Source organism: Bradysia coprophila, unplaced genomic scaffold (assembly GCF_014529535.1).
Source record: "Bradysia coprophila strain Holo2 unplaced genomic scaffold, BU_Bcop_v1 contig_151, whole genome shotgun sequence".
NCBI lineage: Eukaryota > Metazoa > Arthropoda > Insecta > Diptera > Sciaridae > Bradysia > Bradysia coprophila.
Genome location: NW_023503423.1, coordinates 3,732,144 through 3,747,352, shown reverse-complemented (window position 1 = coordinate 3,747,352; position 15,209 = coordinate 3,732,144). Strand labels below are relative to the sequence as shown.

The 15,209-nt window shown below is 35.6% G+C and overlaps 1 protein-coding gene across 1 annotated transcript in view; it reads right to left on the bottom strand.

Annotated features, from left to right (window-relative positions):
• Positions 1-15,209, bottom strand: part of LOC119074511 (membralin) — a 102,701-nt gene that overhangs the window by 76,955 nt on the left and 10,537 nt on the right. Inside the window, exon 10 of the mRNA XM_037180673.1 lies at positions 9,156-9,239. Coding sequence (XP_037036568.1) covers positions 9,156-9,239 — 84 coding nt within the window. The remainder of the gene's footprint in view (positions 1-9,155; positions 9,240-15,209) is intronic.

The window sequence follows — 15,209 nt, the reverse complement described above, 5'->3', positions numbered from 1 at the left end:
AGTCTTACGTGAACATTTTAGCCGGGAATATTTTGCACGCAGTATCAAAGGCTAAATGTTATTTAAACTGTCAAAATCTTCAAGTGCAAATATAATTTGTTCAGAAGGGCTAATTTCTTTGATGTGTTTTCCAACTTATCTTGTTATCAATACCTAAGGAAAATTATATTGTAACGCTGGTTGTCATGGATTTTCCGGTTGGTCTTTAAATACATCATAGAGGTAATCATTTCCTTACATAAGAAAAAACCCTCCAGTAAAATTCAATTAAATCAACGAAAATTGGAAATTTAGAATATTCTCATTGATTAGAGAGTGGAGTCACCTATTTGGCAAATTGTGATTCCGTTGCACTACACTCGGTAGAAAACATATCGTACAGACAACGAGTAAACCATTGAGTGGCATTATTATCATCATATATAGAGGTGTTGAAAACAGAGAAAGGAATTGATGCTGCCGCAGCACGTATACTAAAACTAAAGACGTACAAGATTTGGCAGCAAACATTATCTGATACTCTAAACAAAAGAAGTAGATTTATACTTGACTTGCTTGCCGTTTGTAAAATGTTATGGGAATATTATCAAATTTAAAGGAGCTACCGACTCGAGATGGTGTCACACCTCTACAAAAAAAAACTCCAGGAAATGGGTGAATGGTGGCACACAATTTTCAATTGTTGGTGACTCCTAGAAAAGACTTCCCTTGGTCAATGGGACAAGGAAAATCTTGAAAAACTGTCGGCTAAAAAGCTATAACTTTTAACTTTGCATTCAACCGATTTATTTAAACCAAAAACCTGATTCTTCGGTTTATTATTTACAAGTCACCTGACGATCGGCGTACACTGTTATCGTTTTACAGACGACTGATCATCTGTTATTATAAGCTTCTCTTATACCAAAACGTAGAATAAGATAACTAAAGATCACGCATGATACTTAAAACAAAAGAAGTAACAGATTGAATCTTTACACGCTAGTCGTTTGAGAGAAGTTGAAGGACTTTTACTTAGCCTTTTTCTGAATATAATTTAAAGCTTTTAGCGTGGTAAATCAGTACAACTAATCTTCATCATTTTTTCTTTTTGATTCTATTTAATTTAATGCGGGCTCTTGTTATTGTGTCAGATGCGCTTGGAACAAAATAACACGTCAATGACCATGTAGGGGACCGGAGAGGCGTATAGTCACGAATTTCAATGAATAACTTTCGTTGATTCTCCTAAAGTATTTTTAAGACCTTTCAATGCAGGTTTGCATATTGTGAAACGATTTTCTGAAATTTTCAACAGTTTTCACAAACTTCCACGGATTTTCTTCACTTTTAATTGGTTTTCTGAAAGAACATCATTCGTGAACGGCTCTCATTACAGTCCTCATTATACAAGATCACAACTACTTAAAACAAGATTTTCTTTTCTTTATCGAAAAAAATTACATTTTCCTATTGACAAATCAATTACTATTATTGGTTGAATAGAAAAGATTTAAAAAACCAAAAAAAAAGTGGAACGCTAGAACGCAATAACTGGCTGTTTTTTTCATGCTTCTGAAAAATTGCGTTAGTTTTACTGGCTTGAAACATACAGTCACCCGACCCAGCAAAAATCTATAGATAGACGGGAAAAAAACGTACCCAATTAAGGCACATGGGAAAAGAGAGATACACATTCCAATTTCAACATCTAAGGTACAGCGAACATTATGATCAATTCGTATCATATACGAAAATATTGAAGGCATGCGCTTACTCTTAAACGGCTTCTCTAAATGACATGACTACGATAGCTAGCATATTATATTGTTGGGTAATATACAACCATTTTTTATTGAGACAGAAATGGATACATTAGACGTATACACATGTATACCATATCAGCAACATGAACGAACACACAGATTGCAAAAAAAATAAAAATCCTCCAACTTGTTGTTGTATCATTTCCAGTTATATTTCCGATCATATCCTTCGTTTTTCTTTGCACAACAATCAAGTTCTGTATATCATATAACACAATTGTTTGCTTTATCACTGTGAAAATTCATAACAAGGTATTACAATAACATCGAGATATATCTATGATACGAGATGACAAAAGGAACAACAACAACATATTGAATTGATTTGTGTTGTGCGATAATATGAGTGTATATTGTAGCAGTACCCACCTCACATATCTTTGAGCAAATTCGGGTTAAAGGAAAAGTGGAATTATGATTCAATAGGAAATAGAGGAACGAAGACTCTGAAATTGTAAACTATGATTTGATGGACCGTTTGGAGCGACCACAACAAGAAAACACTTGCACAAAGTTATGTCATGTAGAAAGCGAGAAAATTGCATGAAAAAGCTTTATCCAGACCAACACTAACATTGGTTAGAAAGTGTGATGACTTTCGTACCTCAATTCCACGTTCATTGTGAAAAGGGTCACAAAAAAATTGAACATTTGCCTATGATGGAGGATGCAGGTTATGTGTGATCGATGGTCCGTGATCAAAAAATATCTATCAGCTTAGGATTCGGAATCAGGTCATGCTTACATGAACTTGAAGTCTGAACTTGTTCTGACCTGAACTTGTATATATTTTGACCTGAATTGAGCTGAAACGTATGAGGGATTCTTTTGAGAAACCGCCTACAGTTAGAGGCATTGAAATTTCAGCTGAACGACACACACAATCACAACTGTTCATACGTCTGTATACGGCTTTACCCCAACCCCATACACTCTGTTGTTGGAATATGCACTTGATTTAATTCTATATAGTGTAGTGATATAGTCAAGTAGTCTAAATGAATCGTAAGGACGTAGTGGCCTTAGTTAAGAGAAAAATGTTTTTACAGTCGTTAAACTTGTAAAAATGTATGTTTTCAGTATATTTAGCTTATCCTTCTGTCACATCTTTTGACAGCTTTTTACGTGTTACGTTTTCTCTCCCAGCAGCAAAAACCCTATCCCAGCAAACAAAGAAACTGTATCGAATGCCGCAATTGCATTTAAACATTCGGTGAAATACTTTTTTATCACAACAAATGTTTATCATTTTATACAAATATGTACTTCTTTATAATAACACAACATCGGTGATTTGCATGTAATTTAAACAGAACCCAATCAATTGTTTATGTGTTACATTTATACATTATGGAAGAGAAATGTCACATTCTTTTTCCAAATTTGTGTACTCAAGAGAAAGAAATTGACATTAAGCTAAATATACTGAAAACATACATTTTAACAAGTTTAACGACTGTAGTCACTTTCTAATAAACAGCCGAGAGGCAAAGTGGTGTTTTATTGGAGGTCCGGATAAAAAGTTCTATCCGAAATATCCTGCAGGCAATGCACAACTTCCAATAGGTATGGTGCTGTGCTGTAAAGAGTGGTGGCAGTAAACTCCGGAATCATGGTGTAATTTGTCTTGGAGGTAGTCACATAAGGATTTACTCTAATGGAAAAATGGTTTCTAATGTCAAGCCGAAAGTTGGTAGACAACGAAATTGTTTCAATAGTCAAGTCGATAGACAATGGTTTCAATAGCCAAGCCGAAAGTCGGTAGGCGAAGGTTCAAATATTCAAGTCAAATGCCAAAATGGATTGAAAAAAAAGAACATGGCGGTAAAGTCAATCGGCGATGTGGTCGATGGTTCATTCGAGATCAGTTGGTGCGATGGCTGAAATGGTGCAACAAGGTCAATGTTGTGCAATGTCGAAAGGCGTTCGATGGTACATATGAAGAAAATGAAGATGTCGATGGTCGGAAAATTGGTCGTTTGCTTCAATTGAGTGGGAGAATGTCAAATGTGCAATTGAAGCGTCAGTCTTACAATGTGGTCGATCGTACTGTGGTATTGGTCACATCAAGTCAATGGACGAGTTATTCTATGGTATCGACCGAAATGAAAGTAATTCAAATCGAAGGTCTATCGTGTAGTACTTACGATTGTCGTGGATGCATGCAGTTTATCAATCGAACAGTAGAGTTCTAAGTGTTATGAAATTGTATCGCTTGAGTGAGAGTATCGATAGAATTATAACAATTGAGTGGGAGTGTTGGAATATGCACTTGATATAATTCTATATGGTGATATAGTCAAGTAGTCTAAATGAATCGTAAGGACGTAGTGGCCTTAGTTAAGAGAAAAATGTCTTCCAATAAACAGCCGAAAGGCAAAGTCGTGTTTCATTGGAGGTCCGGGTATAAGTGCTACCCGTAATAGGCGTAATATCCTGCAGCCAGTCCTCCACTTCCAACAAATGTATGGGAAATGTCGTTTTTTTCACAAGTTGACTATGGGGAAGGATCTAGCCGAAAACTAAGCAAAGCGGTTTTGAACTCCTTTGAGGTCACTCGGATCAGAAGTCATTTTTTGGGTAACCTTCAGAAAAATTTTGTTTTTGTTAAGGGACACCGTGCAATATTGAAACGGGTGCACAGTTTTCTTCTTTCTTCACAGTTGGATTTTGCACTGAGTTCGTCGTGCATCGATATACGAACAAAAAAGTTATTTTCAGATGCCAATAATTTTTCTTCTTTTTAAATTCCCAATTTTTTTATTTCTTTTTCATTTTTCTCACTTTATCTTTCCGTAGATATATCCAATATTTCAGCTGTAAAATTTCCCGGTATCATGGATACCAAGTCAGCTTTCCGTCAAGGAAATACAAATTCGAAAAATTCTTCGTATTTGAAAGAGATATCGGATTATCGATTGTGATATGGGCCAAAAATCCAAACAAACATTCCATATCATTCCATCAACTTTATATATTAATATACTTAGACTTAGTGGGTTGTTGTTACTGTTACACACATAATATTTTTCGGACGGAATTGCTTTAGCGGTACCGGTGAGATTATATATCGATGAAGTCTGTTTTCATTTAGTCAATTCGCCAGAAAGTTTAGCAAGACGTTTGCATAATATCTAATATAACTTTCGATGTATATCAAAAGATGAAGTCAGGTCATAAATAATATTGACGAAAATACATTATTATTGCTCGAATGCGATGTTCCGGATGAATCAAAATTTATATTCAAATATTTTAGACATCGAAGGTATTTACATAATATCATTCTACATTTAATATCTAACGACGATATTGCATTCGCTTTGAAAAAAATGTTTTCTGTATCCGAAAAAAATAACATCTTTTGCTGTTATTGGAAACTTGTAAAGTGAATGAATGAATGAAGAGTGCATGTAGACGCATGTCGCAATATTCAGATTCTGTCGTTAGAAAAATATTTTTTAAGACGAACTGTTTTGCATAAAAAAACACAAAACTCATAGTTGAAGAAAATAAATGAATTGAAACTTTTGGTTACAATCGTTCCCAGCAACATGTTATTTCATTTATAACATTTTATACTACGTTACATAGTCGCGAGTAGTAACGAGCGTTCCTAAAAAAAACCAAGTTATCGTAAACAATTTAACAAGAAATTATTCTTAGAGCATTGAGCATGAAAAAAATGTACCAGCAGACAGTGCTTAAACGTGCAATACATAAAATAATAATGTTGCCTGGCCTGTTGCATACCATTCGGGCCACAGATAACATCATTATTTTACTAGTTTCCGCGATTCAGTCAATTACAAATGAACAGTCACCATGGACACGCGTATTTATTTTGGAAACCTATTCCAGTGCAGGTTTCTTTTTTTTATTACAGATTAGCATTGGTCTTTGGTACAGTCGAGCTGAAAGAGCAAATACAGTGATAAACTCTGTAGATGACCGTCATTTTCTAAATCTCTTATTTCTCCAACTTCTCTCATTTATCCATATCGAATAAACAGAGAAATGAGAGAAGTAAGAGAAATAAGAAATTTAGAAAAAGACGGTCACTTAAAGTGTCCACTCCACTCAACAAATAGTACTCCGTGAGAGGAGCCGTGAAAGAGCGAGCTGTCAAATAAACAAAGAAAAATTTGAAAAAATTCAATTTTGTCTCTCACACGGAGTACCTTTTTTTCGTAAGAGGAAACTAAGCATTCAAATGTAGGTAATATTTGCACAAATGGTACAAATGGAATAAACTTTAGGGGTTATTACGGTACGTAAAGTTCTAAGGTTGGGGTTATTACGGTACGTAAAGTTCTAAGGTTTAGCAATTTCATGAACGTTTGACATTTCTTCCATACATTTTATGTCAAAAGTCTACGAACTTTACGAAACGTCTTGGCTTATCCCATTTATTTCACTATTCACACTTTGTGCGATTAGATTTCATTTCACTATTCGCACTTTTTTACTAGACTGAAATGCTTTTTATGGAATAATTAATGAAGTGCCAATTTAAATCATTTTATGCAATTCAATGATAATATTTGTAAGTTACGCCCAGGGCTTATTATTGGGAATTTCAGTTCTTAAAATTCTAAAAATTCATAAGAAATTGTAAAATTTCTCAAATTTCTTAAAAAAATTTAAGAAACGTCTTAAAAAATTCTTCAAAAATATTTTGCATTTAATATGATTAACGTTTTCGTTTATTCCCTTGACTGAAAGTCAGGGTTTTATGTCAGAAAATAACCTTAAATGTCCGTAACGACAAGTTCAGTATGATATTTTGAAAATGTTCTACATTGGCATAAAACTTTAAATACAGAAAACATCCGTACACTTGTTGTCGCGATAACTCAAGTAATTCTTTACCGATTTTAAAAATTTTGGTTTTAAACGATGGAGAATGAAAATTATATATATTATTCGTATATGATGAAAAATATTTTGAAACGACCTCTCCGGCTCGGGCGACTCTCACAAAATTTCAAAAGCATGACTTTTTCAGAAAATTTTACCCGGAAATGAAAGGACCCGGTCGGTTTTGATCTAATGGTAGTTTGTAGAGAATTTACAGACGATTCTAATAAAAGTATCGTCAGGTCGAATGGTTGTAGCTGTGAGTGAGCGTGAGGCATCAAAGTCCATTTTTATGGTTTTGTCAATGAGCACCCCAACTGACTTTTCATTTTATTGGCTTGAAATGAAGGCTAGCACATCCCATTGAATTGGGAGGGGGTTTTTCAATTTCCTGAAATTTTTTAATGAATATGTATGGAAAGTTCGACTAAAAATGAAATTAATTGCTATTTTCTGGTTGTCTCTGATTTACCGAACAATTCTATGCCCTAACAAGAAATTTAACATTTTTACTTTGTGAATGTGGACAACTTTCACTGATTTTTTCACCATCGGGAAGCTCTCTGGTAACGTCTAGCTCATCCACTGATGGGTATAGCTTTAGTTGCTACTATATCTCATAGCCTGAGACCGCACCTTTCCAAAAATACCATACCTGCCCTATTCACAAAAAAATTCTTTAAAATTCTTCAAAAGTTCTTAAAAATTCCTAAAATTCTCAAAAATGCTTAAAAAATTCTTTAAAAAATTCCCAATAATAAGCCCTGGTTACGCCGCTTTTGTACAATGTCATATGAACGTATTTTATCGCAATAAAGGATTTGCATGGGGTTTTATAGCGATCTAGTGACGTCACTGACGTCACACTACGATTATTTTCAGTATTTTATTTCGATTTACTTCATTGCATAAAGCTTTGTATGCAACACGAATCGTATTTTGGTGTATTATCGCACTAGATGTCATATTAACAATCCATGCGATACTTGTTACATAAATAACTAAAAATGGAACCGTCTCCTACTTCTACAAACATTTTTTAAATGGATATACATCTCTCTCTTCTACAGAAGCTTTGAAAAGGAAAGCATCTCTCGCTTCTTGATTTAATAAAATCGTCCACGTACGAAATGATTTTTTAACCTATAGAATAACAAGCTTGAAACATTTTCAGTAAGTCGCTTTCGACTTTTTTTGTTAAGAGTAGTTTTTCCACTATTAGGTAGTGAAAAGCGCATGGCTTACAATGAAAGCTTCATAAAGTCCTTCAGCTGTCCATTACGAAAGTATTAAACTACCAACCAAGGAAGGAGTAGAGCATTTTTATCCATAAACAGTTATTGGGACAGTATTGAGGCTTGCCTAATCCATCGATTCTACAACGCATAAAAAAACTTAGTGCAAAAGAGATGCAAGATTTTGAGAGAGTAGAGTAGAGAGTTATAACATATATTTATATGTCGACTTATAAATGGCAATTTATAAGTTATAAGTCAGTCGGTTATAAGTTATTAAAGTTAAGTGGTTATGAGTCAGTCAGTTTTAGGTCGACTACTTATTAAATCGAAGCTGTAAGTTCATAAGTTTATAAGTCAAAAATGTTCAAGTCATAAGTTTTTAAGTCCTACGCTTATAATTGACAAGTCCTCAAGTAGTAACTTTAAAGGTCGTGAGTGTATGAGCGCCAACGGGCGATTTTTCATCGGACTGGCTGCAATATTTGGAGTGCTCACTCAATGCAAAAATCATGTCAATCATTTTCTTGCTCACAACTATCCATGCTAACATGGAGTAACGAATGCATTCGCAACAAAAAAAAAGCATTGCAGCCGGCGAATGAAATTGAATCAAAAAACTGACAAATATTATTTACCTTTTTTGTGTGTGCATCGAAGCACAGTAAACGAAAGAAATATCATGGCCAGTCGGAGTGTAGAATATTTAATTTGAATTCTAATTTATGTGGTCCGATTTATATGCATACGTGATAACATGTGACGGTATCGTATTAATTACCAATATCGAATGATGCTGACAATAGATGATTAATTGAAATGATGCCATCCGAATTCCGCATATATTGGTGCGATCACGTAAAACGACACCGTCGTCGGCTCTTTTTTTTATTTCGTTGTTTCAATATTTGCTTTTGAAAATATATATAAGGGAGACTGGTTATAAGGGAAGGCGTCCGTCCATCCATACGAGATAGTATATGGGTGAAGATATGAACTGCGTGAGTAGGTGGAGGAAACTATTTTCAACATTTCCTGGATGTGTGTATGTGTAGTAGGCAAATAACAGTTTATGGGTAATTTTGTAACTAAGAAGCATCGCAACAACTTCACCACCCTCACAGCTATTGATTGCAACGATACCTTGTACACATTACATTGGTGTTATCCATTTATCCGTAGCATTTTAGTCACTAAACTTACGGTAGATACAAGTATCGAGGTAAAACTAGTAATACAAAAAAAAATCACTTACCAACAAGCGCTAGAATAACTGTCAACAACGGGGCTGCAGGAAATCGTACTGCTACATTAAATTCCAGCATTTGCAGCAGATCAACTAAATTTAAAAAAGAAACAAAAACAAATTTTAAGCCAACAGTGTCGCTTGGAAAATAAATATTTTTTTTTGGAATTGGTTGTGGAATGGTTTTTTGTTCCAGCTATGTTTTGAAAGAACAGATTTTGTCACATCTGACTCAATCACGAATGCAGTGGCAACAAAATTTTCTCTTTTTCGTAGATAAAATTCGACTGAAACTGTTCAACGTTTGCTGCAAGTCAACGAGACGTGAGTGTCTTAATCTCTTATTTTAGAACCTGGTTTTTGTAATAGCTCATAGCTAGATTCAGGGCCTAATTTTAAAAACCTTTTTGACTCAAAAAATTTGTGAAAGAAAATTTTGCAACAAGAAATTTGCGTCACAAGTGGCAGATGGTTCGGTTTTCTTTCGTTTAAATTCTTTCAGTACATTTTTTAACCATTTTTCTAACAATACGTTCCTCAACATCTGCCACTTGTGACGCAAATTTCTTGTTGCAAAATTTTCTTTCACAAATTTTTTGAGTCAATTTTTTGTTGATAAAACTTTTGCGTACGCCGCACAATGCGTCACCCTCAGCGATATCAGTTATTTTGTAAGTAAGATAAAGGACTTGCGTCACATTTACCCTTTAAGGGTTTTTTGACTGATATCAGTACTTTTGTAAGTTTTAAGGATAAAGCGCCAGTTATAACATATCCAATTTTTTTTTTAGAGACGCAGAAAGCAATATGTCCCGTAACACAAAAAATAATACCAAAACCACATTTGAAACAGGAAAATCCAACTACCCGACAATTTTCATATTTGCCGCTGTTTTCTGCTTCTAAAGCCCTCAGACTTTGTCGAAGACACCAACCTTAAAATTGAAACACTTTTCCAGTTTTGGTCATTTCGCCCGTAAATTTCGCTCCCAAAACTCTGAGACTTTGCCGAAGGAAGACACCGATTCTCCATCTGCCGCGTCAACAGAGATAGCTCTAAAAACCTAATTGAAACAGAAAATAACAACTTCGCGACATTTTTCTCCAAAACCGTCCAATTCTACTCCCAAAACTCTAAGACTTTGCCGAAGAAACCAACCTTCCATCTGCCACAGTTTCCGAGATAAGACTAAAAACTGATAGTGACCAAATTTTTCCCGCTGCCCAACCATACCACGATTTTAGAAACCAACCTAGTGGAAGTTAATACATAATGATCCACACAATTTCCAACAACAAACACATCCCAAAACAACACACATGACCATCCATTTCATGCACCAAAATATACAACACACACACATACATACAAATTGGCTTTTATATGGCATTTCTTTGGAGACTTTGGGGAGCTCCAGCTCCCAAGATATGGTTTTTTTTCCAACTTCTGAAAATTCCATTCTTATTTTTGGGCCATTATTAGCCTATAACCAAAATTTCAGGAAAATCTATAGAAACGTTTAGGAGTTGCTGGATCCACTTTTCCATAGGAACTAACTAAGTAACTAACTAAAACTAACTAACGTAGGCGATTTCAGTTATCTGAAAAAACGAAATTTTGCTTATTTTCATACAAAAATCAATATTTTGAAGTTCAATATCTCGGCCAATTTTGAAGCTGGAGTAACGTGTGATAGCTCGTTGAACTCGTATTGATGCCTAGATTCCAAATATCGTTGGAGTTAAGAGGGAGAACTCAAAAAGTTGCTGTAAATATGCTCCGCCGTCCTCAAAAAAACTTTGTTAAAACATTTTTGGTAGTGGACTTGCGTCACGCCCGCTTACTAACGTGCGGGCATGATGTTTATGACGATATTGAACGAACGATTCTAGGTACCTTACTTAGTGAAAAACACAGATGTGGAAGAAGTTGTTCACAAGGGAAGTGAGTTTATTTAGGTATGAAGGAATCCACGATAAAAAAGTGAGCCTCCAATGTAAATATCCGTTGATCGTCCCTGGATTTTTCTTATATTTTCAGACTACCACTAGAACCAAAGAAAATTCAATTTTCAAAAATGGAATGCAAACCGCCTCCCCACTTCTAGAGTCTGACGTGATTTTTGAATATTATGAATTACAAGGAGATCACTTCTTCTAGAAAAAGGATTAAATGCAAGCCAGCTGCGTAACATGCAAAATCGTCACACTCTTTTGCATATACTGTTGTATCAAATTTAGTGATTGATTCTTATCATCTCACTGTACAAACCGTACAAAATTTCACATTAAACAGATGAAACTCACCGAAGGGTCAACGACTCTATTCACATCATTGCAGATCTTTTACAACCTTTTCTTTTAGCTTACAACTGTTCTAAGTGGCTGAACCCTCCAAAGAAGGTTATTCGAGTGTCGTTCATTCCCGATTGTACAAAAAAGGGAACATCAAAACTTGAAATGTGTTTGAATCGGTAGGTTAATCAATATGACGTTGGTTCATTATCTTCGAAGACACCACCTTCGACACCTCTGCTCGTATACTATGCCATCCATACCATGCATAAAAACATCAAAAAACACAAGGCACATGCCGAATGCAATTTTTAACTAGAAATCGAAATGAGGTCAAAACTTTATGGAAGCCCGAACAATGGATGTTATTCGTTTATTATAAGCGCTTGGTATTTACACTGCAAATGTAGATTCTAAAGAACAGCACAGCAGCGAACCTTGGCTGGATGTTTCCAACTATTTGAATTTAATAAATTCAAATATTAAATGTGGGAATAAATGAAATTCTGCGAAACACTACACCATTCTTATGTTTATGATGATGCTCGTGATGTGTCCATTCATATCCGAATGCTGCATGTTATTGATAAACTGAATTTAAACAGAATGAACTAAGCTTGAGCTTGTTGCATCGAAAACACAATAATTATGAATGTGTGAAAAATGGAACCTCCACACACTCTCATCGCACTGCATTCCATTATTCACTTAACAAACTCGCATCGAATCAATTATTTCGCCTTATAATCCGAAAAATATAATTTTGTTAAAATGTTGACTATAAAGTCCACAGGAGGAGGCGAATATGGAATTATATGTCGGTGGTGCGGTGTTGATATTGGCGACTTGGGATGGTGGAATGGTGACGAATGTATATGCGGTATAATAGTGGCAGTGTGTATGAACCCAAACAGTTTCATATTACACATGGACATGAAATCCATCATTGTCAATGTCTAAAAATGGAAGAAAGAAGCTAACAATATGAAACCTATTCGATTAGTTATACGTTGGGTTAGAGACGAATCACCTTTGTTGGTGCGACCATACTGCTATGTTCAAACACCGGACATATGATCGAAAGTATGTAATTTTTAATGTCTTTCAGACATTTTTAGTGCCGTTACCGGATGGGGAGTACCCGGACAGCTGTAACAATGCGCTAAACAGGACCTATTCTCAGATTTACCAGAGTTGTCCTGAAAATTCGACGACATTATTATCAACGACTTTCTGAAGAAATGGCGAATTCCTGACAAAAAGACGAGTAGTTGAAGCTTCTTAAGGAACTCGCCGATTCTTCAGGAAGTTGTCATTTCTTCATTACTTGTAAAACGAACATTCCTGTTACATTATGTTCAGAAACGACAACTTTCTGAAGCAGCCATTGTCACTGAGGCGAGGCATAGACTATTTTGAGGAAAACGTTTTCCCATTTTTTCACAATTTTTCCTCCATTTCCCACTTTTTCTTAAATTTTTCCATATTTTTCCATATTTTAAATCGGATTTGGAAAAATGGGGAAAACGTAGGGAAAAGTTGGAAAAAGATGGGAAAACGTTTTCTTCGAAATAGTCCCTAGACTGAGGTCGTCATTGTGCTATATAAGTAGTACATAGTGCAGTGCATGTGTAGTGATGCAACAAACGCTAATCGAAGACTCAAATACCCGTTGTCATAACACGGATAAAAATGTTCGAAAAAAGAGCAGAGAAAAAAAACCCGACTCCAGCCACAAAGTTTGAGCGCGTTATTTGGATTGCAAATTTTTTGTTGTTGGTATTGTAGCACTCACTGTGTTTTGTTTGAAATTGTTGTTTGAGAAAAAGAAATTTATGGGTACGCCACAAGTTTTTGATAGATGTGATATATTGCGAATTTTGTTTCCTTTATTTTCGTTTATTATTGTGGTATATGCGGTGTTAAATTGATAGTCTGATGTGGATGTGAGAGGTGAACCGTTTATTTGTTTTATTTGATGTGTTTTTAGGTGCGCTTATTACAATAAACAATTATTTCGATGATGAACATTGAGCACACAGAATAAAATAGAAATTTGTGCTGGTTTTACAATTATGAGCAGACAAAACCTCAGAGAAAAAAGAAGAAGAGCCAGCCAGACGATTCTATAAACAAATACAAATTGACCAAACTTACAGCTCAGTACATAATGGTGGTACTAATGAGCGTAAAATACGGAAAATCTAACACGACTTAGAGATCGTCAATGCTCTTGGTATTCTGGTAGATCCACAATTTCCATTTGTTACACATAATGGAGCGTAACGAGAGCATGACAATCGATGGTAAATAATGTGTGAATAGAGGATAATGCAAGCGAATAATGGGGAAGTAATAAATGGGCGAAAGGTCGAAAATTTTTATTGTTGTTCCCCCCTCGCATGAAGTATCGAACCATCCGACACGAGAGCGTTAGTATGGTTCAACACAACTACTTTCTTACTCTTGGGTCGAAATCAGAAATTGGGCTAAACTTGTCAGAAGGAAACGGTATGAGACACGAGTGTCCATCGGGCATCGAAATAGTGCAGTATGGTAGCCCAGTAGCCGGGAAATTTCTTCGTAAACAATCTGGATGCTGGAATATCGAGCCTTCACTGAACAAAGTGGCCTGAAGCGAATTAAGGGCGAATTACGTATTCGAACTAACATATATGCAGAGGGTCTCTTGGGATCTCTCACATCTCACATTTTTACTGTAACCAATTCCTAGACTGACGATTTTAGAGTTCACGTTCACTGTTACTTAAGTACGCAAGGGTTTCGCCGGGCATGTAAAATTAGGGCGAACTTTTTTTTAAAAGATGTTGCATAACTTGCTGTACATACATTACATAGTCGTTCATAAATTACGGCGTGAGAAGAATCGAAGGGACAAATCAACCGATTTTCGTGATTCTTCTTTTTCTTTCGAAAATTGCTTTATTTACTATTTTAAGAGTCAATCGAAAGGTCAATCACAATAGAGTTTCAAACGAGCCGTATCGTACTATGTTTCGACTTCCCTGTGGATTTATGGCAGTTCATTTTGCCATAAGTCCGGTGATAGTAAGGTGTGTAATGTGACGTCTAATGTCTAGAGTGACCTACTCCATCTGATATATTTTTAACTCAACGGCTACACACGGATCCACAACTTTCAGAGCTCCATCGTAACCACATACTTCATTGCTCTGATTGGCATTAAGTTGAAGCTAGTGGTAAGTTCGGAGCATTGTTGGCAAGAAAATGTGGCAACATTACAATTAAGATATGATCAAGTGAGAGCAAGCGGTTTTCCAAACTACTGTCGCATAGCAAATATTGGTCCAATTAAAAAAAACTTTTCCGGACTCCTAGAGTCATGTGCTATACGCTAACACTTTATTTGACTAAAATCCTCCGAGAAAAATTTAATAATTTTTCTCTTGATATTACTAACATTTGGATCTGTTTTAAGCGTTTTTCTATTGATAAGGTAAAAGAATAGTAGACGATAAAAAATGACTGCCGAAGTACAATTCCAGACGCTGTTCCAGCAGTTGGGTCCCCAGGCAGAAGGAAAAAAACCAGCTTTTTGGAACCAACTTTTTAGCCCCGTACGAAGTACAAAGGGGCTTATAGGATTACGATGCCGTGTGTAATTGATGGAATTCGAAGCAGACGGTAAGGGCAAAGTGTTTGCCTATGTTCATAGATGACGAATCCGCAATAAAAATTTGGTCCGTCTGTCCGTCTGTCTGTCACGTCGATATCTTGAGTAAATCA